The 27,228-nt window shown below is 48.9% G+C and overlaps 3 protein-coding genes across 9 annotated transcripts in view; 1 reads left to right on the forward strand and 2 right to left on the reverse strand.

The window, feature by feature from the left end:
• LOC120894098 (zonadhesin) overlaps positions 1-6,815 on the forward strand; it is a 34,679-nt gene extending 27,864 nt beyond the window's left edge. For all 3 annotated transcript variants that reach the window (XM_040296475.1, XM_040296477.1, XM_040296476.1), the window contains exons 3-5: positions 4,248-4,503; positions 4,587-4,708; positions 4,791-6,815. In XM_040296475.1, coding sequence (XP_040152409.1) covers positions 4,248-4,503; positions 4,587-4,708; positions 4,791-6,482 — 2,070 coding nt within the window. In that variant the 3' untranslated portion in view covers positions 6,483-6,815. The remainder of the gene's footprint in view (positions 1-4,247; positions 4,504-4,586; positions 4,709-4,790) is intronic.
• A 1-nt stretch (position 6,816) lies between these two features.
• On the reverse strand, positions 6,817-10,720 carry LOC120894097. The gene is made up of 2 exons (XM_040296474.1): positions 7,246-10,720; positions 6,817-7,176 (listed from the first exon to the last, which is right to left on the reverse strand). The coding sequence occupies exons 1-2, from the start codon at positions 10,621-10,623 to the stop codon at positions 6,991-6,993; spliced, it is 3,564 nt and encodes a 1,187-aa protein (XP_040152408.1). The 5' UTR covers positions 10,624-10,720; the 3' UTR covers positions 6,817-6,990.
• Positions 10,721-10,923: 203 nt separating this feature from the next.
• Positions 10,924-27,228, reverse strand: part of LOC120898362 (protein lava lamp) — an 85,883-nt gene continuing 69,578 nt past the window's right edge. For 3 of the 5 annotated variants that reach the window (XR_005738649.1, XR_005738652.1, XR_005738651.1), the window contains 8 exons: positions 24,909-25,205; positions 24,402-24,806; positions 24,271-24,330; positions 23,902-23,997; positions 13,829-16,234; positions 13,616-13,747; positions 12,779-13,252; positions 10,924-12,379 (listed from right to left, as the gene is read on the reverse strand). Coding sequence is in view for 1 of the 5 variants with exons in the window: in XM_040304127.1 (XP_040160061.1) it covers positions 12,371-12,379; positions 13,616-13,747; positions 13,829-16,234; positions 23,902-23,997; positions 24,271-24,330; positions 24,402-24,806; positions 24,909-25,205 (3,405 nt within the window). In the remaining 4 variants the exon portion in view is untranslated. The remainder of the gene's footprint in view (positions 12,380-12,778; positions 13,253-13,615; positions 13,748-13,828; positions 16,235-23,901; positions 23,998-24,270; positions 24,331-24,401; positions 24,807-24,908; positions 25,206-27,228) is intronic. The other 2 variants (XR_005738650.1, XM_040304127.1) reach the window with 2 other exon arrangements.

Below are 27,228 nucleotides of genomic sequence, written 5' to 3' on the forward strand. Positions count from 1 at the left end.
AGTTAACCCACTTTCAGCGCAGCTGATCCCGTAGAATTGAGACTAGACAGTGTACGGGGGAAAGAAAAACAGACAAAAACAAAACACCAAACCGCGTCTACCGCGTCTGGCGGTCGGAGTGGAATCAAAACAACATTAACTTTGACTCCGTAGCCTACGCGATGAAACGTTTTCTTCACCTAACAAAACGACTTTCAGCAGCAGAGCCGCCGAAAACGCCACGGTCGACCTAAAACAGGGTAACACCACCCCGCCAGCTCATTGTTTGCAAATACTTGGTCTGGTCAGAATTCTCACACATTGCTTGATCGTTGCCTGCAGCAATAAGCACACCGCGTACAAAACGGAGCATTTTTTGTTTTGTTTTGCCTTTCCCGAGATGAGTTTCCTTTAGTTTTCCACACGCTTTATCTGATGTTATTGCGGGTTAATTTGTGCCCTCTTGGCGATATTTCATTTCACTGCTTCTGCGGCTCGCTGTTTCCATGGAGATGCACACAACCAATGCACAGCATTGCAGAATGCACCGACGAATGCAGAAGTTTCCAGTAGCGGCAGAGCATACTTTTGCAGCTGAAACGACACCGAAAGATGTGTACCGATCATCTTGAGATCTGCCGGACGGCATTCGGCGCAAAGATCGAGTTTCGGGAGGCGTACCACCGGACCCGTTCTTGCAACACACCCAAGCAACACTTTTGAAACGTTTCATTTGCATGCCGGCGGCTGGACGGCAAAGTGCGTACACAGACGAAGTTCTGTGGATGGCCGCTAACATTGAAAACGGTGAACAACCCGCGATGGCACCCACACCCCCTCACTCACAATATGTTGCAACATAAGCATCAACAGCATCAGTGGACGCACTGTTTGCTATCTTCACAGCTCTCGCCACCCTCGCCTAAATGGCGCGAAAACAGCGCAAAACAACTGTTGGCAAATAGGTTGCCCAAGCTTTGGAAAGGTTTGGTAGAGACAATTAAAATACTATTTTAAGGTTTTCGATCGAAACAGATAGGCATGTTGTTCTCGTACTTCCAATTTCGGTTTGCAGCTTGTGACGAAAATGAAAACCAACTCAACATGGCGTTTTTCGTCAGCCAAATTGCATCGCTGCACCGTGCAAGTTACATCCCGTCTAACAGAAAGAAGCTCCAAAACCAAAATTCACCTGTTCATTGCACTGCCGATTGAGTAATTCGTCATTTGTCCGCGTAATGCAGTTCGAGATGGATCTCTGATTGCTAGTTGGAATCTGTTTTTTTTTGGGCACAAACACAACCTTTCTCGACGGGCCTCCGGTAAGCAATGTTGTGTAAAGTGTGAAGATGAAATTGAGACTCTTTCACTCGACGAGTACAAAAGCATGGGACGAGCCGGACAGGAAATTGGCAATAAAATTGTAACGCGAACCAATTCTCTTACGGATGGTGAATGATTCCCGTTATTTAAGTGGTTTTTCGTTAGTTCCCGTGATTTCGGTTCGTTTTGTTGTGTGAAAAGGAAAAGGCGTTGAATTAATAGTAGGCATCGGAAGGTTTCCCGTGTACATTGCTCACAAAACCATAATGCCAAAATGTTGTAAAAATGAGGAAACGAAGAAATCGCTTTCTTAGGTAATGTAAGTTGACCTGTAACTTATTGTAAATTATTCATATGATTACAGCAGCAATGATTGTCATGTTAAGAAAGGGATCGTAACTAACCGTTCGTCTCATTGTGTAGTGCTGATAAAATATCTTCAATTAGTGATTTTTAGTAACCAAGCCCTTTCACTACTCTTTGGGAGATTTCAATGCACGAAAAGGCAGGCAACCCTTCAGCATCTTCGCTAGCTGACAGTGCCGGAACGATACGTCATCTTCCCTTTACCGCGAATCGTTTGCGCCCAATCAACACCTCCCCCTAAATGAAGCCATTCTAAACAGTTGCCGATCATTGACACATCTAACGCTGACGTCAGCCGAACCGTTGCCATCATTATTCATCGCGAAATTATTAACTTATTTTACTGTCATGTTCAACCGGGAGACATTTGTCACCTTTAGGGAAGCCGCTCGAAAATCGCGCACTGTACAGCCGTCTGCTAAACAATCGCTGCTAAAGAGGTACGCGGAATGTATGTAACATTTCAAACAGCTGCGTATCGTCAAGATGCGCGCGATTATTATATCCATTGACGATGGCTTTGCCTCGCATAGTCGCACAAACACACTCGGTACGCGGTGAGTACTCTGCTCTGTTAAACTTCAGTTCCAACACACACCGATCGATTAATGTCAAGGGCAGTGCGACGATGCCGACAAAACGGCGGCAAACGACGACACTCGGCATACCGGTTCAACGCCGGGTGTCGATCAATGAAGAATGGTGTGTGTGTGATGTGTCCAGTAACAACACCCATATCGACGGAAAGATGGTTGTTGAGAACATCTTCTTTGGGTAAACTTTTTTCTTTTCTTTCTACGCTATTACGCTTAAAATGTCAAATGTAGACAAATGGGGACGATTTGTTTGTTTGGTTATTTATTAACTTTAAATAAAACCAATACGACTTGTTTCACTAGTTTCTTTTGCTACCCCAGCGAAAGGTTCCTGAACATGTGAAATTCATCCAATTATTGTGCCTTGTGATTTCAAGTACATCTTCATTACCGAAGCAAAGCCTGGAGGGCAACTAATGAAAGCTTCCGATCTGGGGGTGGCACAAGCCTAATTTTTCATTAAAGCTTTATGAAATGATTGCCGGCGTCGTGAATGCGGAAGTAAATTCCTCGCTCTGCAACCAACGGAGGTTATGATGGTGGTACGAATTATTGCGGCCTTTAATTGAGTTACAAATGGACAATAGCGTCCTTGGCCAGCGGTAAGGCATGGGAACGCATAAAAACCGATCGATTTTACGATTATTTTTTTCCAATTGCATCTACTAAAGGTGGGTACACAGTGGGGGAACTTGTGCTGGTACACAGTTTTGGAGGAATGGCATTTGGAAAAGATAAGAATTTACAAACAGTACATTATCCACTCCAAGCACACTTGACTTACTTTCATCTCTAAATCTGTGTTAGTCTCATCCGATCGAGTGATCGTAATGATGGGTTCAAGTTTGCCAGTAATGTAAGAGTGGACGTATGAGTGGATATGTAAAAAAGCAGCATAATTTATGCAACATGTTGTTTCAAGTGCCCGGTGCCGCTACAAGAGGGTCAGCATTATTGAATGCAAACAAAAACAGCTCGAAACGGTAAGCTTCGCTTTCAAATTCAAGCGAAAGCCGGCTGATTATTTGTACTACCCATGTAATTATGTTTGTTTACTTTCGGAGGTTGATGGTGGCCTCCGATGAGGGTGCGTTGTTACAAAGAAAAGACGTCCACAAGAGAGTATTAGGATTAAAGGAGACAGATCGTTACAGTAGATCAGTGATCAGCTTCTGCAGGCTTCAGGCCGCTGTATGTAGGATGCCGAAATTGGTTGGTTTGAATTTGGCAAACATAGTTACTTTCATAAGTGCTCGCATCGTATCGAAACAACCCTTTGCATCCCGGTACGAGCATCACGACACGTTACAATGAGCATTTTCGTTTCCCAACATCCCAGCTCATCAGCACGTTCGATTGTCACCACATTTAGGGTGACAAACGTGTGTCAACTTTGTCCTCGGCCGATCAGAATTTCTGCACCCGGCCTTTGTTTCGGTGCATGGAATGGTGTTGCCAATAATTACCGCTTTCAACATCGCTGCCCAGCTCTCCTCTTCGTTGTGTGTGTGTGTGTTTGTCGCACGTTCAAAGAGGTGGAAAATTCATTAACCAAAAGTCTGGCGCATTACTGGTGTATAAATGGAAGAAGAAACCCCGTCAATCCTCACGGCTAGACAAAGCATGACCAAATGTTTGATTCAATCACGTTGCACGGTGTCAAACAGACAATCAACACAGTTTGTATCCCGATAGTGGTGAGGTTTGTGGCGATGATGGGATTTAATTAGCTTTTACACCTACTAGAGCATTGAGCTTTAGAAAAAAAAAACTATTTAACTATAGCCCCAATAGCATCCGCTAACGATTGGGAGAGCTTTAAATGGAGTTACATCTTTGCCGTGACATGACCGTGACACGATCAAAGCGTATCGATTGAAAAATTACATATTGTATCTCAAAGTTCTCACACGGTCGTAGCATCGTAAAAAAGCAGCTTTGGCTAATAACAATACCTTCTCTTCGTTTCTCTTTGCTCTTCAGTCGCGACCGCTCAACGATGGATCGTTCAAGTTTGGCACCAGGACAAGCTTTTCCTGTACTGGCAGGGCGGCCGGCTACTATGCGGACGTTGAAACGGGCTGCCAGATCTACCACATGTGCGACGGACTCGGGCGGCAATTCAGCTATGCCTGTCCCAATACGACACTGTTCCAGCAGCGTATGCTCATCTGTGACCACTGGTACATGGTCAACTGCTCCAAGGCGGAAAGCAACTATGCGGCAAACCTGTTGATCGGTAGCAAGCAGCAACGAATCAAAATCTGTGTCGGAAGGGTGGCGAACAATTAATCACATAATTACCTTTTTCTTCGATTTCAGGCCAACGGGATAAGCCATTTGTGCCGGAGGAGGAAAACGAAATCCGGACACCACGACCCGATCTGCTCGATCGGCCGGATGCGCTCGACTTTGGAGCACCGTCGCTGAAAAACTTCTTTAAGGTAGTTTCACAGAACGACATACGCGGGGTGTACATATTCTCACCACAAACGATATTATTTTATTGCTTTTTACTTTCACCAGTCGAGTACACCTGCACGACAGAATGCAATTTTCGACACGCAAAGCCGTTCCCGCTCGTCAAGCTCCAGCATCGTGGGAAAGGGACAGAGCGAGAAGCGTACGACCACCAGCCCGAACGCGGAGATCTTCCAGGAGAGTGCCAGCAACCACGGGCTGCCGATCCACTGGAGCGGCCGATTTGCCGATGAGAACGCAACGCCGACGAATGAGACGCAGCCCGCGGCTCGTGAACAGCCCGGCCAAACCAAGACCAAACGCGATGAGGACAAAAACGAAAGCCGAAAAACGATCACCATCACGACGAGCGAGCGACCAGCGGTGACGGTTAAAACGCCTTCCCGTCGCTACGAGCCTCCTTTCACGCCGACGGAATATCAGCAGCGCGGTGTGCAACCCGTTCCAACGGCCGACTCGAACCTGAACACCATTCCAACGACGGTAGCACGTGGCTCATCGTTCGTCCCGAACGTCCCGACGACTACCACCGTTCGGCCACGTATTCCCAGCACTCAGCGCAGCACGATCAATGTTTCAACCACTGCGAAGCCTCCCGTAACGACGGCTTCGGTTCGCACAACGAACCAAACGCCACCCAGCACTCAACAGCTTCCGCGCTCACAGCCTGCACAGTTCCAACCGCTCGCAGCGAATCCGCAGGTGTCGGATCTGTCCGATCCACGCCAGTCCATTCTGCCACCGAAAGCGATCCTCTTCAGCCCGCCGGCAGCAACGGCCGGACTGTTCGAGAACCGATTCGCCAACCAGCGTCCCCAAGTCGTCCCAGCGGGTGTATCCGCACCCTCGCGGGAGCTTCTGCCGCCGTACGAGAACCTGGCCAACTTTGATCAAATCAAAACGCGCTACACAAGCGAGTCCATCTACACGCGCCAACCGATCACGAACGAACCGTCTGCCGGTCCGGTGAAGACGGCCATCGACAAGCTGGCTGTGGCCGATCCACTTCCTGCTGCCCGACCCACGCCCACTAATCAGGACAAAATTCCACGTCCATTCAGTGTGCCGAAGCCTGCCAACGATCTAGTGCCGCCGCGCAAGGAGTACGTATTCTACGATGACGCGACCACACAAGGTCCTCCGATCTACTACCAGTGGAAGTGGTCGGTTCCATCGTTCGGCCTAGATCCACCCGGTCTCGAAGCACCGGCAGCACCAGGCGCACCGAGCGTGGAAGGTAGTACACTCGATGGGCTGCTGCCACCGGTAAGCAACCGCAAGGTGGACAATGACGCAGCAGACGATCGCCTGAACGCCCAACTGAACCCAGCCTCCCAGGAGCACCTAGCGCACGATGGGGGCCAGAGCCGCGAACACAACCAGACGGCACGTTCCATCTCCTCCGAGACGGGCAATCTCGGCGAGAATCGGGTGGAGGTGGAAAATAAATTGGTAGTGCCGCTGCCACAACACAACTATCTGCAGCTGCGCCAACAGTTCGCCATCCCGGACTTTACCTTCCCGCTGGACGGTGCGGCCAAAGGAGGCCAATACGCCAACGTCGAGGCAGTCGATTCGTTCCAGGTGAAGATTCCGAGCGATGCGTCATCGCGTGGCAGTGCGCCGCCCGGTGTCAGTGCGCGAGCGTGGTACGGGGAAAACGCACGATGTCCCGAATGCCATCCGGGGTTCCTGCGACCGGGCAGTTGTGAACCGTGCGTAAAGATTCGCCGATGAGACAGTTCCCGGGGGCAGCGCCATGTTCGTCAGGCCTGCAAATGCATTTGAGTACATCGTCGTCTCCATTCATCATCATCTTTTTGCCCCACACCCACCTTCAGGTTCAGCATCATCAACCATTCATCTGAGCACCATCATCCTCGTCACCCGCGGTCGGGAAAGGTTTCCTTGCTTCCATTCAGAATGTGCGATCCCTGGACGCGGTATCACTGGTGCGCGTCCTGCTGTAAATACACGATCCTTTCTTTTTTTTTAATGAATAGTGCATGTCTAATATGTCGATTTCATGTACGGCATAACGTATGATTAAATAAAGTGTGAAAAACTGTACTGCCGTTGTGTTGCCTTTTTTACAATATACATCAATTTATAACACAATGGATATTATTCGCCAGCAGTGTGATGTTCATCAACTTAAGCATGAACATACACTCTCTGCACTGTATTAAATTAGATCAAGTTGCACCATGCTTCAATTATACAAAAAGAGTTTTCTAAAACAAATTCAAGTATGATACAGGAAGAACGCAGGCGCCCATTGCGCTGTCTTCTCACAGGCCGAACCTAAGTCATCACGTGGCATTATGTTCAGTGTAATTTGGTGATGCTTTTTAAGATCGATATTTCCAACCAGAGTCGTGCGCCGTTTGTTCGAGTAGCAAACAGAACGCAGTTCATTATCGACGTAAATCTGCGAAACAAAACCTCTCAATAAAGCATACGCAACTTTAATCCCACCACCGAACAAGTTATCACTCACCTCAAACCCTGCTATACAGTGTAGCACATCATCATCCAGCACCCTCCAGTGAACGACCAGCACATCTGGGCTCACTGCATGGCACGAGTAGATTTCCGTCGGACAGTACGAACCACTCTGGCCAAATGGCCCAATCGGCTGTTGGGTCTGCATCGGACATCGAACGATCGGTGCTTCGTACGATTTTCGTAGCTTTTGGGCTAAAGATTTACGTTGGGCTCGACGCCTTTCAGTCTGAGTAGGTGGGTGAGTTCCTTCTGGGACAGGTTGCTGCTGCTGCTGCTGCTGTCCGGCTACTAGCTGCTGTACTTCGTTACGAATGGCGCTAATGTCTGTGTCAATCGTTTCCAGACGATCGTTTGTAGCGTGAAACAATTCCAGTAGCTCTTGCATCGTTTCTGCCAACTGGGAATGCTCGGAAAACTGTTCTTGTGGTGGAGATAGTGCTTCGTCTACTTCAATTCCAGTGATGTCTGCCAACGGGAGTTCCTCAGCTGGCTGCTCAAGAGCCGGAGTGCTATCTACGCCAATTTCATTCTCCTTGGTTTCATTTGAAGTTGAGACATGCCTGTTACAAATAACGCAAGAATGGTCGGTGCAAGCGTGACCCTCCTCTTCATTCGTAACATCTTCGTGTATTTCCACCGTATAGCGTTCCGATGCATTCTCCTCCGCCATGGTGAGCGCAGTCCCAACGCCTGCGTTACCAAATTGATCGCATAACTTGTGCACCGCCGATGTAACTGGCGAGAGCAGGTCCTGCAGGCAGTGTTTAATTTCTCTCAGCAACTGTTCCGCCCCTGTAGTGTTGAGGATGGGCAACTCTTCGTCATAGCCTCCATTGCACACCATATCCTCAATCAGCGAACTTACAACCTGCTCATCTTCAGTGGTCGGTTCCGTTCCCGCTGCCGAATGTACAACCGTTTCCTCGGATAAAACTTCACTATTTTCCACGTCGTCCGAGAGTCGCCCGATTCTGGTGACGCACTCCATCACCGATTCGACCTTTGCCAGCGAATCCAGATCGATAATGCGGGCGTCGAAGAACACGGCCACACCAGCATCGTGATCCCGAATGTTGCCCGTCATCGTCAGATAGTCGTCCGCTTCCCGCTTTTCCAGCATACCCGAGACGCTCGTGTGCAGCTGCAGGTGAATGTTGTGGCGAGAGCTGGAATGCTTCAGCTCAATACTGCCAGCATCTTGCAACAGTTGCGTGAACATCTTCAGCGATCGTGCATTTACCGAATGATCCGGAACGTTTCCCGAGTCTGCTGTAATCTCTGCTCCGGATGATCTTTCTAGCGCAATTTGTAACACGTTTCTTGCTTGATTTAGTCCATTGCTTTCTTCGTGACGCTGGTGGGGGATTTTTTCATTATCAAGCACGCTCCGGTGGAACGACACGGACGGTGAAGGTGTTCCCAGCAGAGGCGGTGGAGGACTGTTCAGAAAGTCCCAAAAACTGTTCATCTGATTCATGATCCACACGAGCACGGACCAGATGGAGAGAACGATACGCTCGAAGAAGCAGGTGTAGGGTTTACAGAACGATACGGATGGTGCCTCGTACCGATCAATCTCCAACACGCTAGAACTTGTGGGAAACACCGCTGGGCCGGTTGCCACCGGTGTAGGATTAATGGAGACAACTTTTTTCTCCGGCACACTGCACGAACCAGTGCAGGTCTCGCTGACACGCACCAGCCCATACTGCAATGCTTCGATGAACTGTTCCGGATGTTCAATCTCGTGGTCTAGCTCGCAGGAAAGCTTCTCCAGCGTCTGCAGCACACGATTCCATGCCTCTTCACCGCTCGCAAGTGATCGCGCCTTGAGCGGATAATTTTGAATCTCTTCAATCGTGTGACGCAACTGATTCACTATCGTAACGGGATCTTCCAGACTGTGTGGCATTAACAGCTCGTTATGTACATGTTTGATTTTATCCACCAGTCCAAGGCGTCGAAATTCATCGCCCACTTCTTGCCGGGTGCAACGCATCACTTCCGAGAGGACGTGCGAAACAAACTTTAGCACCGTCCCCGTGACGGAGATGTTGCGGAGGATGTACTCTTCTAGCAGTAGTCGAAGATTGAGGACAACTTCCGCTGCATGTTGCATTCTAGGACATTTGATCCAGTTTTTGCTAGATCCCTGTACGACCATAGGAAAGGTGGACTCATTGGAAAGACCGAAACTGGACGTTGCACTCGAAAGATTGTTCATCACACCGGGACGTAGTTGATGTCTGTGTGCCGGTGCTGGCCGGTCGAGATCGAAAGCTGGCTGTTGCTGACCCGAAACGGGTGTAGTCTGTGTGTGCATCGATATCATCTCGTCCGGTTTGGCGACAAGCTGCCGGTAAGTGCTCAGTATCGCTTCGTTAAGCTCGTCTTCTGAGGTAATGCCTTCCGTCATGGCGCTGGTCGTCTTTAGCACGGCCGATGACTGATCTGAAAAGGTCAGCAAGGCGAGCATATTATCATCATTATCCTGACGCACGTGAACCGTCGGACTGGTGACCTTATCCGCTTCCACCAGACATTGAGCGTGATGAGCGATAAGGGAATCGATACTTTCGCGATCTTCGCGCTCCATTTTCGGCTTTTCCGGCATCGTGCGTTTGTACAAGACCATATCGTTGTCCTTGCTAAAGCATCCTACAAATTCATTCTCTCCTTTGTCGTTGGTAACGGACGGTACTATCGAACGTCTAACCGGACGATGCGAACAGCCGGGAACATCCGGATCGCTTGCTTCCGCTTCCTCAATCCCGATGACAAACTGTGCACTATTGCCGTTGGTTCCATGCACCAGGTTGAACATCATTTCCGAATGTTCCATGAAATCGCGCAGCATGTCCTTCGTGAAGGCCGGCTGGGAAGCCATCGCCCGTATGCTGTGCTGCTTCAGCACGACCAACTCGTCTTCGTTACCCATCATGGCGTGCATTTGTTCTAGCTGCTGGGCTAGACGGTTTTCCAGCGACCGTTGCATCAGCACCGTACCGGACTTTTCCAGCGCAGCACCAATCGTGCTCTGTGATATGGTTTCGGTGTCGGTACAGACTGTACACTCTTCCGGTTGCCGGCTGCCATCCTTCAGCGGGGTCGATGGAAGCTCAATGATGGGATCGACGTTTTGAAAGTGCACATGCGAGCCACTGTCCGGGGACTCGGAAGAAAAGCTTAGTTCAGAAACGGACGATTGCAACACGAGGCTGCTGGTAAACTCTTCGTACGCAGGATACGTGCCATCGTACATAGTCGGGGAAATGGGAAGATTATTCACCATGTGGCGCGTTTCATCGTAGATAGATTCCCTCTCGTGTGCTGACGGGCTCTCTCGCGGTTTGGGGCGGTTATTTTGCATGGTTTAGATTTGAAAACAGCAATTTAGATTAACGCGAAAAAAGAAACACTTGCAAAACGATGAACTCACTACCAAAATAATCGCTATGGAATGAACAAAAGTTTGGTTGCTACGATTTCGAACGCATTGCTGTTTGAAGATTTCCGCCTAAAAGTATGCAATTAGCGCACCGTGACGAACAGTGGTCGATTCTGCACAACAATGGATGACTTACATTTTTGTTCTTTTATAAATAAATGTAAATTTTCCAGGAAGATTTTTCGGATTGTAAAAACATGCAAAACGAAAAACACACATCACACTGTTATAATTTTTCACTACCACAACTACGGCGTATAATTGTTTATTCTTTTCTTTCTTTTCTCAGCTTCTCACTCAATCTTTCTCCACTTTCTCGCTTTCCAACTCACTCACTGTTTCTACATGTTCACTTTATACAAAACCTGAACAATTGATTAATGTGGGACATACATATGAGTTTGTAGTAACACGTTTAAATAATACCCTGGAAGCTCACAAGTTCGCACTGCGTACCGGTGGAACGCAGGTAGCTGGTACTGATGGTTTACCAGTTCCCGTTTCGGGGAACGAACGTACTAAGGATCGATCCTTCAATCGATACTGAAGGCACAAAATCGATTCAAAAGCACCATGACCGATAATACCGACCGGGTCGGTTGACGGATCATTGCTCGCTTGCATGGCTCGCCACGTTAAATAGCTGCTTATTTTGTTTCAACCGTTATAGTCGTATATAGAATAGCACAAAGAACTACTAGCCATCGGACTGTTCCCGTGGGAAGGACGACATTTACCTGCCAACCCATCGGATATCATAAAATATGTTACAAAAACACAAACTAACGCAAGCATACTGTACACAAACGAATGGTAAAATTAAAACAAAAACTCTAAAAGCAACTCACAATCATACAGTAATGGGCAAAATTATACAAAATACGAACCGATATTTACTAACTGCAAACTGAAGCTCTTCCGTAGGTGGTTTGGATGAAAGGCAAACAAAAAGCTTAGCAAAACTAACTCGCTTAGGCTGAGAACTTATTATTCAAACTGTAAACGCAACGAACATGAACGCTCAAACTAGAGTTTAATTATTGCGAAAAAAAACTATACGATCTAAAAGCTGTCAACTGCTGCCAACCATCTACTACTGTTCAGTCTATATTACAGAGTCTGGTTATGGGAGTACATCGTAATTGAATGGTGTGCGCATGCATTGTCGATCCGTTGCCATGGGCAAACACCAGGCTCTCTACACAAGAGCAGCCATGCCAGTAACGCACTACGATCGAACGATCACCATCGTACCGCCTATCTTCTGCAGCCGTTACTGCTGCAGCTTTCATTGCTAACGTCTAACACTACTTTGTTTTATAGTACCTCAAAAATAAACACATTCAACAAAAACAACGACTAGATTTTTTTCTTCTCCTCATTTCCGGGCCCTTCTGCCGGCGCGCTTCTGCCTTGGCGACGCATGTTCGAGTCCACCTTTGCACTGGGAGGTGGTAAAATGGCCGACCAGAAGCTGCAGGAAGGAGTGCTTGATGAAGATTTGTTTCGGCTCCGATATCGGCTCCAGAGAAACAGACGTCCTAGAGCATTAAAAAAACGGCGGAGAGTGTTACCGATTGTCCTGCTGGTGGTGATGCTGGGCTGAAGGAGTTTCACTTCAGATTTTCTGCGCCTGTTGCGGGATCGCTTATCTGGGTGGCGGTTTGTATCAGTTCATCTTATAGTGGGAAGAGATAAAAAATGAAAGAAAGAAAGCAATGTTATTAAGGTTGACTTTAACGACTTCAATCAATAAATTCCAAAGAGACAAGAAACAACTGAAGGTGCATATCATCCAGTCGATTAGAAACGGAAACAGTTGGAAACGAAAAAACAGAACCAGTGAAGAAAGGGAGTAAGTTTACCGGTGAAACAGAACAGATAAAGGGATGTTGATCGTACAGAATGATCAAGAACTCTAAAGAAGGGCATACAGACAGGCCAGTGAGGCAAACTATCCAGAAGTAGTCAAAGTTTGCAGGAAAGCGGTTAGGAGCTAGGTAAGGTAAGGAGGAAGGAAAACTAGTACGCCGCATCAAAGACGACGCCGGCATACGACATATCCAATGACACTCACCACGTTGACCTGTTGGCAAGTCCGGGACAAAGCGGGAAGGGTGCGCTACAAGGATCAAAGGATGCTGTGCGAACAGGGATGGTTGAGGGAGGGGTGTGACACAACCTTCAACTTCACAGCCGAAGATGCGCTTCTACGACACAACACAAACATTCCATCCAAACCCCAAAAAGGCTTGCACGTGTTGCATGTCTGAGTTCGTGTCCGAGTGTAACGTGTGCATGTTGGAAGGATGTGTAACGTGTGCGCTGGGTTGGTAACACTGTTGCTTGGCGATTGTTTTCAGGGCAAGCAACGGTCCGTTGTCCGAGATCACTCAAGGGAACACACCAGTAAGATGGCCCGTGCAGGGATGGGGGTAGGGGTATTGTACTTATTCCAGCAAAATTTGGCAGATTCGGGAGTTCGGGACATCCTGTCCACTCGGGTCCAGGATTCAGCATCTCACACCCACCGGGCGAATCGGCTGCGTGCCTAAAAGAACGTACCGACAGCGGTCAGTGTACAGTGCTTTGATTCTTCAACCAGATTCTACTAGAGTCACTCACTACACCCGACGTTATTCGCTACCATACATGACTCAGAATGAACGAGGAGGTTAGAATGAAGATGAGATTTAATGCATCGATCCAAATGGCCATACAAATAAGATTTCAAAGCAATTTTACACCCGAATCGCGATCACGCGATCCAGACAATTCACTACGCTACTTTTGATGTACATCGTGTTACTTCATGCGACTATTTCAGAAATGTTCCACTACTCTTTGTCCGATACCTTTCTACCGATGGCTTCGGATCGTCTTGCAAGCTTCAATAATGCTCAGGAATACCTACCTCCTCAACAAACGATTTCTTTGGCGTCTTCATTCCCCTGCTTTCGGCATTCAGAATGATCGTCTCCGCAAGGCTCTTCACTTCTTTGGTTTCAAATGCCGATGGTCTCGTGTGCGGAAACTTGCTTCGATCCTGCATCGCAACGGTTGGGAAAATAGAAGTTATTTACTTTTTTGGAGCACGCTCCCTTTTTCGGACAGTCACTCTGCTTACCTCGCTACCGCTGCCACTGCTGTCGCTGTCGGGAAACTTCCTGCCCAGTGGATGCACCTCGTAGCCGTGGCGTGTGTAGGTACCCTTGAGCGGACGCTCGAGCTCCTGCGCCAAGCTGCGTCCAACCGTTGCCCGGCTACTACCGGTACCGGGTCCACCAGCCTTGCGTGCGTGTTGGAGTGCAACAATTTGCGACTGCTTCGCTTCCAGCTCTTCCGTCAGCTGCTTGATGCGCTCCTCGTCACTGCCACGCTGAGACATCAGCTCGCGGATGCGTCCCTCAAGCGTTTCTACCTCCTCGCGCAGCTCACTGTTCGTCACCTCGATGTGGTTCAGCTCCTTGGTCGAGTTGAGCAAACGACCGCGCAGTGAGCCCACCTCGGCACGGTGCGATTCTTCGCCATCGCGCAGCATCTGTTCGGTGTGCGCCAGCTCGTCTTCCAGCGCCAGCACACGCTTCTTCTCGCGCTCCAGCGCTTCCGCAGCCGGTCCGCGCAGGTAGTTCTGCAGCTTGGCATAATCGTCCTTGAGCGTGCCGTACTCCTCCACCAGCGCACCATGCTTAGCCGAGAGCTCTTTGTTCTCCTTTCCCAGCCGGCTGACGCGACTCTTGAGGCTGCTTTCCGCCTCCTCGAGGTGTGCAATTCGCTCGCTCGCGTACTCACTGTCCTTGCTCAGCCGCTCCTCGAGCTGGGCGATCTTGGACTTGAGGGTGGCCTCCTCCTGCTCGCACCGGCTGATCTTTTCCTTGTACTCGCGCTCCATCTGTGCCCACAGGTTGTCCGCATTTTCGAGCGTTTCGTTGTACGCCCGGTTCAGCTCGGCAATGTTCTGCGTCAGCTCCTTTTCGCGGCTCATCAGCTCGCTCAGCCGGTTCTGCAGATCGTCCGCCTGCGAGCTGCCACTATCGTAGTAGTCGATGTGGTCCGTGGGAATGCACTGGATGGCGTGCGACTCGGCGTAGGATAGCGTCGGCGGTCGGGACTGTTTCTGCTGCTGTGCCAGCGTTGCTGCCTGGTGCTGCTTGAACTGTTCGTGCAGCTGCCAGCTGTTGTAGAGCAGCAGCATCGGTATGAACATGTAGATGATCTCGATCTTCTCCCGCAGCTCGTTTTCGTTCTCCTCCAGCAGGAAGATCTTCTCCTCGTACTTGTGAATCAGCTCCTCCAGGCTGTCGATGTTTTCCTTCGCGTCCTGGTACTTGGACTGGTACGAGCTGCGCGACATTTCCAGCTCCTCGTTCCGCTGGCCCATCACTTCCAGATCTTCCTCCAGCCGCTGCAACCGCAACCGGGTGTCGTTCTCGATCTCCTCCAGCTCGCAGCGTTCCTCCTCCAGCCGCTCGTTTTCCAGCTCCACGCGGCCGAGCTTCTCCGACAGCTCCTTCACCCAACCTTCCAGCTGTACCTCGCGCTGCAATCGCTGCGACAGCTGGCGCAGCTGCTGGTCGCCGCTGCTCTCGTACACCTTCAGCTTGTTCTCCAGCATCTCCGCCCGCTCGACGTAGAACTGCAGTCGGCGCCGGTCGCACGCTTCATCCCCGGTCGGGGGCGGTATGTTCAGCGCCAGCATTGAACCCTTGCTGGGCGTTTTGCAAACAGCTGCCACCGCTACGCCCTTGCACTCCTCGATCTTCTCCCGGAATCGGTTCAGCTTCTCTATCTCGGCACACAGCTCGGCGTTCGTCTTTTCCAGCGCCGGGAAGTCGTCCGCTTCCGTCTGGGTGGAAGCGTGAGTGCACGGTTCGTCCACAAACACGCCGCTCTCCTGCAGGCTGGTGGCGTTGTTCCAGCGCGACGACTTCTTCATGCCGCCGAACGTTTCCGCGATCGAGGCAATCGAGGGTGCTTTCGGTGGCGGTACGGGCGCGGCCGCATGCTGATCCGAGCTGTGGAACGGCTGCACGGTAGCGACAATCTTGCCACCGGCCGCCTTGTACGGCGTGGAGCTGTTCATCACAGCAGCCGCGGCCGAATGCAGCAGCGCCCTCGGCGGTGTGCTGCTGTCCGGGAGGCTATAGTTGTACTTTTGGATGGGCGACTCCAGGCTCATGTCATCGCCGGCAATCTCATGGTCCTGCGACAGGGCCTCGAGATTGTTCAGCAGCGACAGGATCTGGAGCAGACACAGCTTGTCCTCCTCGTCGTAGCACGTGCGCTTGGTCATGGCGATGAGCCGCTTGCGCACATCGTCCGTCGGTATTTGATCCAGCAGGGAGAGATCGCACGGCGACGGTACGCCGCTCTGCTGGTCCTCCAGATGGTGATGGCTGTTGGGTGAGGTGACGCCGGAGTCGGATCGCTCCGAGAGCATTATCAGCTCATCGTGCTCCTTTTCGGTATCGGTCCAGCCGTCCTTTGTCGTTCCACCGCCGACCGTTGGGCTTGAGTTGTTTCGTAGAGACCACTGGAAGAAGAGATAGTGGAAAAAATGTTAATAATTGTTCCATTGAGAAAATAAATGCAATTGCTTAAATAAAAATGGTAAAAGAGACCCTAACCATCCGTGAAATGTAACGACAAACGATCGTCGCATGAAACTGTACTCAAAGTAACAAATTGTGCCCAATCAACTGAAACACACCAGATGCGAGCTTCCCTACGCGCGTTAACCGTAGGCTTGTCTTAAGTTTCAATGGCAAGAATTTTGTACCTCACTGCACCTCTTGGGCGCGCAAGCAAGGGTTTCGTCTGCATGACCTGCTCTCTCCTCAAAGCGAACTTCACGCCGCACGGCTAACGCCCTGTACGGGATAATTATTTCCGAAAACTAATTCCCCCATCCCTTATCGCTGGCAATCAAAAGGGCCTCGCTGGGAGAAAGAAAAACAACGCCACACGAAAACTACCCAAACACCCAACACGTTCGCATACTGATTGTCCCGTGGAAGGGAAAATTCTCTCCACACCAGAACCAGTAGCGTACGGTTGAAGTTTAAACGGTATAACGGGTGGCCAGCCTTTCCTCCCTCGCTCGCTGGCAAGTTCGTTCAACTGCACTTTCTGTTGGTGTGTTTGTTGTTGTGGTGGTTGTTGCTGTTGTTGCTGCTGTTGCTACAACCGCTGCTCTGTCACGGTCATGGTTTTGCTGCGCACGCACTAAACCCCGGGCGTACCGTATCAGTCGGGGCTAAACCGCGGGAGCATCGTTCCCAGCAGTTAAAAGTGTTCAACAAATCTTTAATTATCGCGGGCTTCACCAAGTGTCGAGGCTTCCCGCGCGAGCGTGTCTTGCACTGGGCACGCAATACGGGTGGTGTGCGGAACCATCGATTTGCTTGCCTCACGCACGAAAACACACGCACGCGGAGTTTGTTGTCCATGTCACCGACCTGGCCGAGGTTTGGTTGGATAATTGAAGGAACAAAAACAAAACATTCAGTAACCTGCAACAATGCGTACAGTTCCGTAGCGTCCCAACTTTGCCGTGGAATCATTTCAAGCCCTTAAATGCCGTGATAATAAACACTATAACTTAAGTGAGACAAAAGGCAACTTAGTCTGCAATCTATCGTCCAGAGGTTCTGGAATTTATGGTTTAATTTATGAATCTCCGTTCAGGTTGACCATTTAATCTCTAAATCACAAGAAAATGAAGGACAGCCAAAGGGAAGCTATTTTAACGATCTTTTGTTGACTCATACCATCACGGCTAGCTCCAATTCGATGGTCAGAACTAGTGCAGCATTGAGCTATGCTTACACTTCGTGCTTCAACGGTATGGGAAACGTTGCTTTGGGGACAGTGAAAAACGGTGCCAAGTGGCCAGCGCCATTTCGTTATCTGCCAACTGCATCGTCGTCTATGTCGTGATCCCTTCCGCGTGAAAATGAATCAAGCGAATGCCAAGTGCTCAGTCGTTGAATTAAGTTTGAGCGTTCTACATTCATGCATTGCAGAACACTGCTGTTTAGTAATTATCTACTGCAGACTGGTTGTGGCATGTATGTATCACAATGGAAACATTAGTTTGAACTCTGCAGATGTTATTATTTCAATTAATTCATGTGCATGTAGTTACCATACAACCTTCCATACAAATTTTACCATTCTACCATCTCACATATTATTGAAGTCTTCAATGTTACGGTTGACGAGAAAACGGTTATTAAAGATATTGCTCACAATTTGCTTCATTTCACCCATCGGCCAGCATGAAGGCCAGAAGGTTTACCACGAACACGTGTGTGAGTGTGTTTGCCTTTTCGTTTTCTACTTGTATTATTCATGCTGCTGCTGCTGCTGCCCAAGCTATGATACTCTTTGTTTGTTTGTGATCTCGCTACATACGCGCGTGGCGGTACAAGCAAATGGGCACACTTAAGCATGGAAAATGCCATGATTTATGAACGATGCCGCCACGCCAGTGTGATTGAGATATTAGAGTGCTAAATTATTGTAATTCACATGACCACCGGGCGGGCGTACGGTGCTTGGCCCACCCTCCAGAGCGAGGTTACTATGGAAGGTTGCGACAGAAAGGTGGTACACCACTTGGTAGCGGGGCAGAGGCTTGGTGCAAGGTTCCGGGAAGTCATAAGTTTAGCACAAAAAAAGACATTAATAAGCTCGCAAGGCATAATGTAAAACTAAGGCAAAGCTGTTGCAGAAAGTGATCATTCCCTTTCACTGTTTTTTTCTTCTTTATATTATTAATGCACATAAGAATTTGGGCCAAACGATTTGCCTTTCAATATTCAGTTGTAAATAATTGTTCTTCGACAAACTCAGCTCATTTTATCAAACTACAATTGTCACAATATAGTTTCCCATTTCTGTATAAAATCCACATGCAACGATTGACAAACCTACAGCCGACAGTATACAGAGCTAGACGTCAATTACCCATTGACAACCTAATAATCTTAAACGCCCTGAAACGTACCATTCAGCAGTCGCCACAACGCTCTTGAAAACGCGTAATTTGTACAGCAGCTCAAAGATTGTCGCCGTTTCTCACACAACACTTTCGATTGATCCTCTTAACACGTAACACTGGTGTGGGTGGCTTGGGTCGTGATTTGTTTTCACTGTCCTACAATCACAAACACATACACACATCACAGCTTCATTACGACCACCAGCTGACTCCTACGACCGTGATTGTAACGTGTTCACGGTGTGAGGTTTTCTACAGGCCAAAAACGAACCACTAATCACCATGCTGGCGACGAAATCTTCGCTGAAGGATGCCCGGACGGTTAAAAGCATCAACCAACTGTGTCAAACGTCGCCGCCGCAGTTACGGTTTAACACTAAGCCATTGATTACCATAAACACAAACTTCATATTTTACGACTTTGAAACGTTTAACTCTTTTGATCCGCTTTTCACTTCAGATCGATGTATCAGTGCGAGTTGCCATTGGTATATTTATATGGATTTTTTGTTTCAAATTCGTTAACACTGTCACTCGGTAGATTTGATTGCTTGTGTATCAAACAGTAAGCCCAAAACATCACAAACGTACTTGCTGCTGACTTAGAAGGCTCTCTAGCTTTCCATTCCCGCCATTCAACTCCGATCTCGATCAAAGACTGTTTTTTCCGTGCCCAGCGATGTTCTGGTATTGAACGGTGCGCCGCCGGCACTGGACGTGACCACGAAACGTACGCCCGACCGGCCGAGAAGAAGTATCAATCATTGTCAGTGGCAATTAAATGTGGCTGGCTTTCACGCTGATTGATCTACAGTCGCGCGAGGCGGGCTGAACTGCGAGACGGGAGGCACCAGTGGCAGAAAGAACTGATCGCACTTTTCCTTTCTTTTCACTTCTCGTCGAGAAAACCTTGACCGCACACACACACACTCGTTGCTTTTCCGAAGCGTCACTATATCGAACAACTTCAATGAGCTTTAACGCATCGCAAGCGACGAACCTCCACGCAATGGGTCTCACTCGCAAGATCAATCGAAAGCGACCGACGCCCGCGCAAACGAGTCTACAACTGTGAGCGCGCGGACGGACGAACGACGCGTGAACATGCTGTCGAGCACCCAAGCGGTGCCGTATTTTGGCTTGGGCGTGTAGAGGGGGAGAAAAAATGCTTCGCCGGCACCAGCAACAGCTGGCGGCTGGATGGAAACTGGGGTGCGGCACCACGGAAGCGGAAAGGTTTGTAAGCGAACCGGGGCGACTTCTGACGCTAGCGCCTGGCGCTTGATCTGATGGTTGTTTGGATTCGTGTATTTTAGCATAAGCCGAGATGATAGCGGCAAAAATTAGTTCCAAAATATACGCCTTTTTAGCAATAAACAATCTTTAACGTGTGATGAAATGTACAGTAAAATTGCGAGGTTTTCTTCTGTAAAAATTCACGTATAAATATATAAATCAAATATATATTTATGTAGATCAATTCTCTCATACAACCGTTTTATATTCAAATACAATAAATTCCGTTTCACATAGCCCTGAGTATGCCACATTACAGAGCTGTATTATTGTAAATAAGTCTGAGAAAAACTATGTTTCCTCATTTGAGCTCCCCGTCATATCGTTCCCTGGGTCTGTCTCACTCGCTTGAATGCCGACACATGACAAATTCACACAGCAAAGGCACGCAGGCATATCACCCCAGATAAAAGAACCCTAGACAGTTGGGGCAGCATAAAATTAAGCTTTCCCCCCGGGAAAACCAATCTTGAGCCTCGTTCTGTAATTCGCTGCATACAAGTAGTGTGAAAAAGGGCATTTCCGAAATGAGTCAAGAGGCTGTAATGAATTCGCTTATGAATAGTGATTTATGAGGCTTGAGAAATTATCATTCATGCCACTGGAAAACGCGTCAAAGGGCTTCTCTTTTTTGGGGGGCACAGGAAAATGATGACCAGCGCTTAAAGGGTGCACCCAGTTTTTTCCATACTGGCCCGGGAAAGACAGATAAGATTAAGCGAGTTTCCCTTCGCTTCGGAGTCGCCATCCACAGAAAGATCAGTTTTCTCAGCTGTGCGGAAGCTGCAAGAACCATTCAGGGCCGGTATTTATTACGTGTGGTAATCCGTTCGCCAAGAGACAAAGCGATCCGGTTTGGCTGTGTGTTTTATAGTCCGATTTTTTTCGTGGGAGACTTTATTAAATATTCCAACAAACATTAGGCAAACTTCACTCGGCCTGAGGCCGTTTTTGACGGGCCGCTTAGGTCAAAGGTGAAGAGGAAGGCGCTTGAGCTATAATAACGATGTTATAAAACTTAAACGAACTTGGCCTACCACACCATTCCCGCTAAACGTTCATATACTTTTTATTGTCATCTAACCAAACATCGTCCGCTCATAATCGCTCGGAAAGATCATTCCAAATATCCTTCTGGTTGTGGTACATTTTAAAGATCCCATTCTGCCACTCCTTCTACCTTCCGCTAGCTCTCCATGTTCTACCAGCGGAGCAACTAAATGACTAATTAGCAATCGCTTGCGGCACCACCAACGAAGGTAGTTTGTTCTCTACCGTGTGCTGCGTAAATCTCCCACCGGTTGAAGCAAAAAAAATACGACTGACCAACACACTTTCAAACACGATGAACGTACGACGTTCGATACGGGAGCAGCCGAACAAGCGTCACGTACTGAACCGTTCAAATCCAAACTGGTACGGTGCGATAGATCGCGTCCCATGCTGTCCCGTCAAAGATCAAACGACAGCGAATAGCCGACGGGCTTATGCGAAATCTATGGAACATGCAGTATACGACGAACGGCAACAACAAAAAAACGCTCAACAGCGACCAGAGCCCACCGCAGCGTGCAGCGGACGGAGTGTTTAAATTATGACTAATCCAGCCCTCGAAGTAGCGCGTTCACTCGCTCTCCAAACACTGCAACATTGCAAACGCTGGCACGGTGGAAGCAGTTGGGCACGCAGGCACCAAGGCAGCAACAACGGGACACCACACCTGTGTGTGCGGGCCCGTATCCTTTGCGGGATCAACGGATCAACGGAACGGCGCGTCCATTATGCTCCCAAAAGACCCGTGGCCGTCAATCCACGGTCACTTCATTGATGCAGCGCACGGTGCCGCAGCTTTCCACGGACTCGAAAGAAAAACAATCCACACCCCGTCACCATACACACACACACACACGCTTCATGGTTTGGTTGAATCATGCCTTGTGCTGGCAGTAAGTATCAGAGAGCACCGGGCATAAAATGTTGCTGACCATCGAACCGAGCGGGTGGGGAAAACGGCTGACCGGTTGAACCTCGTGAGAAAAAACGCACAGCCTGAAAATCAACAAACCATCAGGGAGTTACGGCCACCTCCCTTCGTCCGAGCCTTCGCCAGGAGACCCGCCCGATAGGACCAATGTTTGCGCTCGATTAGTCACTGACAGCGTTGTCCGCCGTGCGGTCGGCTTTGAGCTGTGTGGCAGCGTGTTTCTTTCGAATTTGACAGCCGATTGCCGACTGCTGACGCGTTACTGACTGGTGCGGAGGAAGAGATGTTGGGCGGCAGCGTACAGCTCGGTACCGGTACGGGGTGCCCAAGAGGATGCGATCGAGTCCATAATCAACGCACCACTCGACACACTTTTATGGTGATACACTTGCGGAGGCGTCCGGCCAGCGTGTTGATAGGACGTTGTGTGGTACCGATCGAAATGGGCACCCCACACCGCATCGATGATGAGGATGAGTTTGGGAGCACGGAACTACAACGGGCCTGCGTGCGTGATCGAGTGCTTGGTCGTGGGACCGTTCTGCACGATCGTGATCGCTAAAGTGGAGGGAAAGCTAATCGTGCCGATGAAACTGAGCCGCTGGAATGTTGCTCGCGTGGCGGGAGATTTTAATCTGCAGCGTTGGGGGTGTACACAAAATCGTACAGGGGGGGGGGGGCACAATCGCGATAAGAGTGTGCTGTCTAACACGACACAATAGTCAAAAATCTTTAATTAGCCAAACCGTGAAGACAAAAAATAGGAAACAGGCCGGCAGACAGGTGGGATGGATGCAAATTGACTTTAAAGAGGCGCATTGGCAATAAAATATTCGAAACAGCTGACAGAAACCAATTATCAGCCCACGGATGTTGACGGATATAGAAGAAGGCTGTCGATGAAATACGATACGGCAAATGTGGTAGTAGTTAGATAAAACAAGATCAATATGAACTTGGTGCTATCTTGGCAAGATATTTGACAGTAGTGAACAACACCACGAGTTCAAATTATACTCATAAAAAAACTACCGTCAATATCATACATAGAAAAAAAAAGCCATCACTGCAAATTCTAATCGGTGCACCGAATCGGTAAATCAAGAACACAGCCAAATAGGATTGTGTGATCCAATTCATGCACCGTCATAAAAACCATCGATCATTTCATGGCTAATTTTTGGTCGACACGTTGTTACCCTTACTATGGTCGAACAAAAGCACCGTTCGAGACCAACAAACAAAAAATCAAGACTCCCTCCAAATGCCACCGTAAGCCAATGAATTATTGTCCAAGTCCTAATCCAATTATTTGCTCAAGGTTTGTACCGGGATCGATGCCGATTGCGATGCCCTGGGCAATATCTCGTAAATTAGCATGCACGGTGACCAACGAGAGGAGTGAGAGCAAGCCGAAATTCTGCATCCAGTCCAGTGCGGGGTTAGTGAATGATTAATTTGCACCAACGCCTGAAGGCGACAGATTGAGTTGTTGGTATGTGAAGTAATGCACAATTATGAGTGCAACATTTCACACAAAGTTGACATTCCATTGTTATCAAACAGAATCTGTTGTTTAACAATAGATCTTTAAATTAAAAATATATTTTAAAACACTTCAACAAACCAAATTTCAAACCAAACATTTGCTTTTGAAAAGAAGCACTAACATTTGAAGACCCAAAACGAACACGTACCCAACCGCCGACTATTTCAAATGTTTTCGACGTCGTATATATCAAAATTATTGTTTTTTTTTTTGTTTTAAAAAAATCGCTTCGTCGTACATTGACTGAAATGTGACGATCACCCGACGTGGGGTGAACGTTCACACGACGTACACACGACATCGAAAATATTTGAAATTGCCGGTTGGGACGCCATCGCTACTAGCGCCATCTATACGTGAGCTTACCTTGTCGTGGCTTTCCTCGAGCTCGATGATTCGAAACTCGAGCAGTTCGTTCTGCTCGCGCAGCTCGTGACTTTCCTTTAGCAGGTCTTCCTCGCGCTGAAAGAAAAACGATAACACAAAAATGAACAACCGTATGTTAAATTGTCTCTTGGTTTAAATCATATGCAACGAGTAACGATTGCTTTAAAATGTAAGACGTAAATCGAGCAGTTTTATCCTAATGCAAACTGCTCGAATACAGCTGCTGCCCGCGAAACGCTTCACATTTGAAAAAAAAACGCTTAACAACATCATCAACAATTTACTTTGAGATCTTAAAATTTGTGATAATTTATAATTTAAATACATTTTAATACTACACAAACTCACCTTAACGAGGTATGCGATCCGTTCGTTCAGTTTGCTCTGTTCGCGCGAAGCTTGTGTTGCCTGAAAGAAGAAGCAGCGTGGAGTTAGTTTCTGTCAGCAGTTTGCGAGTTTCGCACTCTGCACTGCCTCACCTTCACCAGCTCCTGCTCCAGCTGGTCGATCTGTTCCTTGGCAAGCGTGTAGTCCCGGTTGAGGATATCGTACCGCTGCTGCATCTCATCCAGCTCCAGCTTGATCCGCGCCAGCTTACCATCGTCGCGAGCTATCACCGACCGCTGGACGTTCCACGGATCGTCGTCCGGCGAGTCGCCGGTGAAGCTGTTCGGCTGCGGACTCATCGAGGAGAGGGCCGAGTCCGTATCGGAACCGAGAGACGCCTGCTGGCACTCGACTGAGACGATCGATTGCTGTGCTGATGTGTTTATTGCTCCCGTCGCAAGATAGGGCGGCGTGATCTTAGACTCTAGTACTACGCTACTGGCACCACTACTTTCGTTGCTGTGAGCTTCCTTGGTTCGTTTACATAATTCGTGCGGCTAGGTTGTTGGGGTTTGGAAAAACAACACAAAATACAAACAAAACTCATGTTAATCCCTGCGTTTTGGCAACAGATCGAAGCAGCATCAACGGATCCTTACCAGCGTCGGCCGTTCAACCTCATCGTTGCCGCACGTCGTCGTTTCTATCGCTAGGTCTAGATTATTAGCCTGTGTTTCATCTGTGTTCCGCGTCGTTCGGCAGCTGCCGTCGTGTGTCGACGCTTCTTCCGCTGCCGGGACGGCGGTCGTCGTGGTTGTCGCGGTGACAATAGTCAGCTCCAGAGATTCCTTCGTGTCCAGCTGTTCGTAATCGTCGGTGACGGATTGGATGCTGTTATTGCTGTTGCTTTTGCTGATAGTTCCGCTACATGGTTCTGTCTCACGCAATTTTCGCATCTGCAAGTGGACAGGAAAAAAAGGAAAACAAAACGACATTACTTTACGGCTCCAAAAGTCTTCAAAGCTCGGCGGCAAGATGATCTAGCTCGGATCCACGCATCAACCAAAACGAGCTGCACAGTCTTCGGGCTGCTGCCTTTGCTCGGGTCGGCCGAAAATAAACCGCATTTATCCGACTCGCTACGGTTGGGCCGTGCAGCTCCAACAGCTCAAAAGAAAGACATTGAACTTTTAATCGCCCCAGGAGTGGCCGCAACGATCTTGTACCGCTCACCGGCCGCCCTACGAACTGCGTCTGCGATGCGGCTGCGAGTAAAGCGATCACGATTACACGTTTATGCTGCACAGTACGAGAGTGCGAGGACGATACCGCCGGCCGCCGTGTGAAGTACGGCTTGGGGTACTTTCTTCATGGGTCACCTTACACAATGGCACGGCACCAGATGAACCGGTTTTCTTTTTTGGAATGATTCTTTCCAGCAAAAATAACGTCGATGGAAGGCCGCAGGCAAAGAGTGCGGAAGGCTTCAGCGAGCATTTTTTGTCTTCTCGCGTCCTCCACTCAAAATGCTCACATCAAACGAGCATAGAGAGTGCTTAATGCTGCCGAAGAGCTACACATTTATGCTGCGTGGGTTGTGCGGGTGTCCATCTCGGCACCTACACCTCCTTGCACAGCCCACGCATCGGGAACTCCACGCAGTGCGTCTAAGCGCCTTTATGTAACGCACCGTAATGATGTCGATTGCGTTGCAATGCACATGCAATGGGTTGGGAAGCGATGAATGGTCACCTTAATCTCCATTTCCACGCAATCTCCCGGCACGGCTGCACTGTCTCCTCGGCGGAAGCGTCCCGGGGGTGATCTATATTGAGCCGCGGGAGCAAGTAGATAAAATATTGCATGACCATAAGCAGAACCATCGCGAACACCCGTCGCCGACCTCGAGCAGGCCGTGCCCACAATCCCCACCGTAATGTTGTGCCAAGTGCCGAGCGGGGGAAAAAGGGGAGCGCCAGTCGGTACGATTTTTACCGACCGTTGAAAGGAAAATGGGCACCGCGTTCGAGGGCTTCTGAGCAGGTCCCGGAGGGTCGTCCGCGAGAGTGAAAGTTGTGTGGGCAGTTTGCAATTTCTTTTGCATAAATTAGGCGGCGGCGGCGGCGGTGGCGGCAAGAGACACGGACCGCGATCCATTAAAGTAAAACGGAAACATGATTTATTTCCCACATGAGAAGCATTTTTTTTTTCTGATCGCATCGCGATGCTGCCCCGCCAAAATGAGAACGGAAGGGCGGACGAGTGTGAAAGGAAAATCATCAAACTTCGATTATTCAACAGGCTGTGTCAAGCCCATGCTGTCAGAAGACAAACTGTTCGCAATCAACTTCGGGGATAATGCCATCGCCGTTCGTTTTTGGGAGATTTGTTTGATAGCATAAAGCGCTCAAAGTCATCGCAACGAGACGGCGCAGTGGAACGCGTCCAGTTCCCGGGTGCTGACCATATGCAATAATTTGCCATCGCCTATCGATGCCGTCGATCTACGCCGCAAAACACTTCGCATCACGTGAAGGGTTGCAAATCTCAAGAGACTTTACTGCCAGCAGCATGAGTGTCTTCCCAACAAGCTTGTTAGCTCGCTGTAAAACTGAATGCCGCTCGAGACTTTCCATCCCATTAACCCGGCGACCCGGTCAGTGCTACACCAAATCAAGCAACAGAGGCATTGATGTGTGTGTGTATGTGTGTTGGACTGTCTCTCGATCAAACCGATCGATATCGGCACAGCGAACCTGGTGAAATGCGCTACTCACCCAATATCGTACTGCAAAGGAAGCTTACGCAACAAATCCTTAAACTGCACGGTGAGATAAAACTGTTACAGCTCCTGTCACTCTCTTTCTCTTTTGCCGGGTTCTCTTGTTGATATGGAATGAAGAGCTAGCATACAAAGAAGAAGGAAAACCGACCGTGCAATAATTGCAATCTTTCCTATCCTAACGCCACACTCAATCA

This window comes from Anopheles arabiensis, chromosome 2 (genome assembly GCF_016920715.1).
Source record: "Anopheles arabiensis isolate DONGOLA chromosome 2, AaraD3, whole genome shotgun sequence".
Lineage (NCBI taxonomy): Eukaryota > Metazoa > Arthropoda > Insecta > Diptera > Culicidae > Anopheles > Anopheles arabiensis.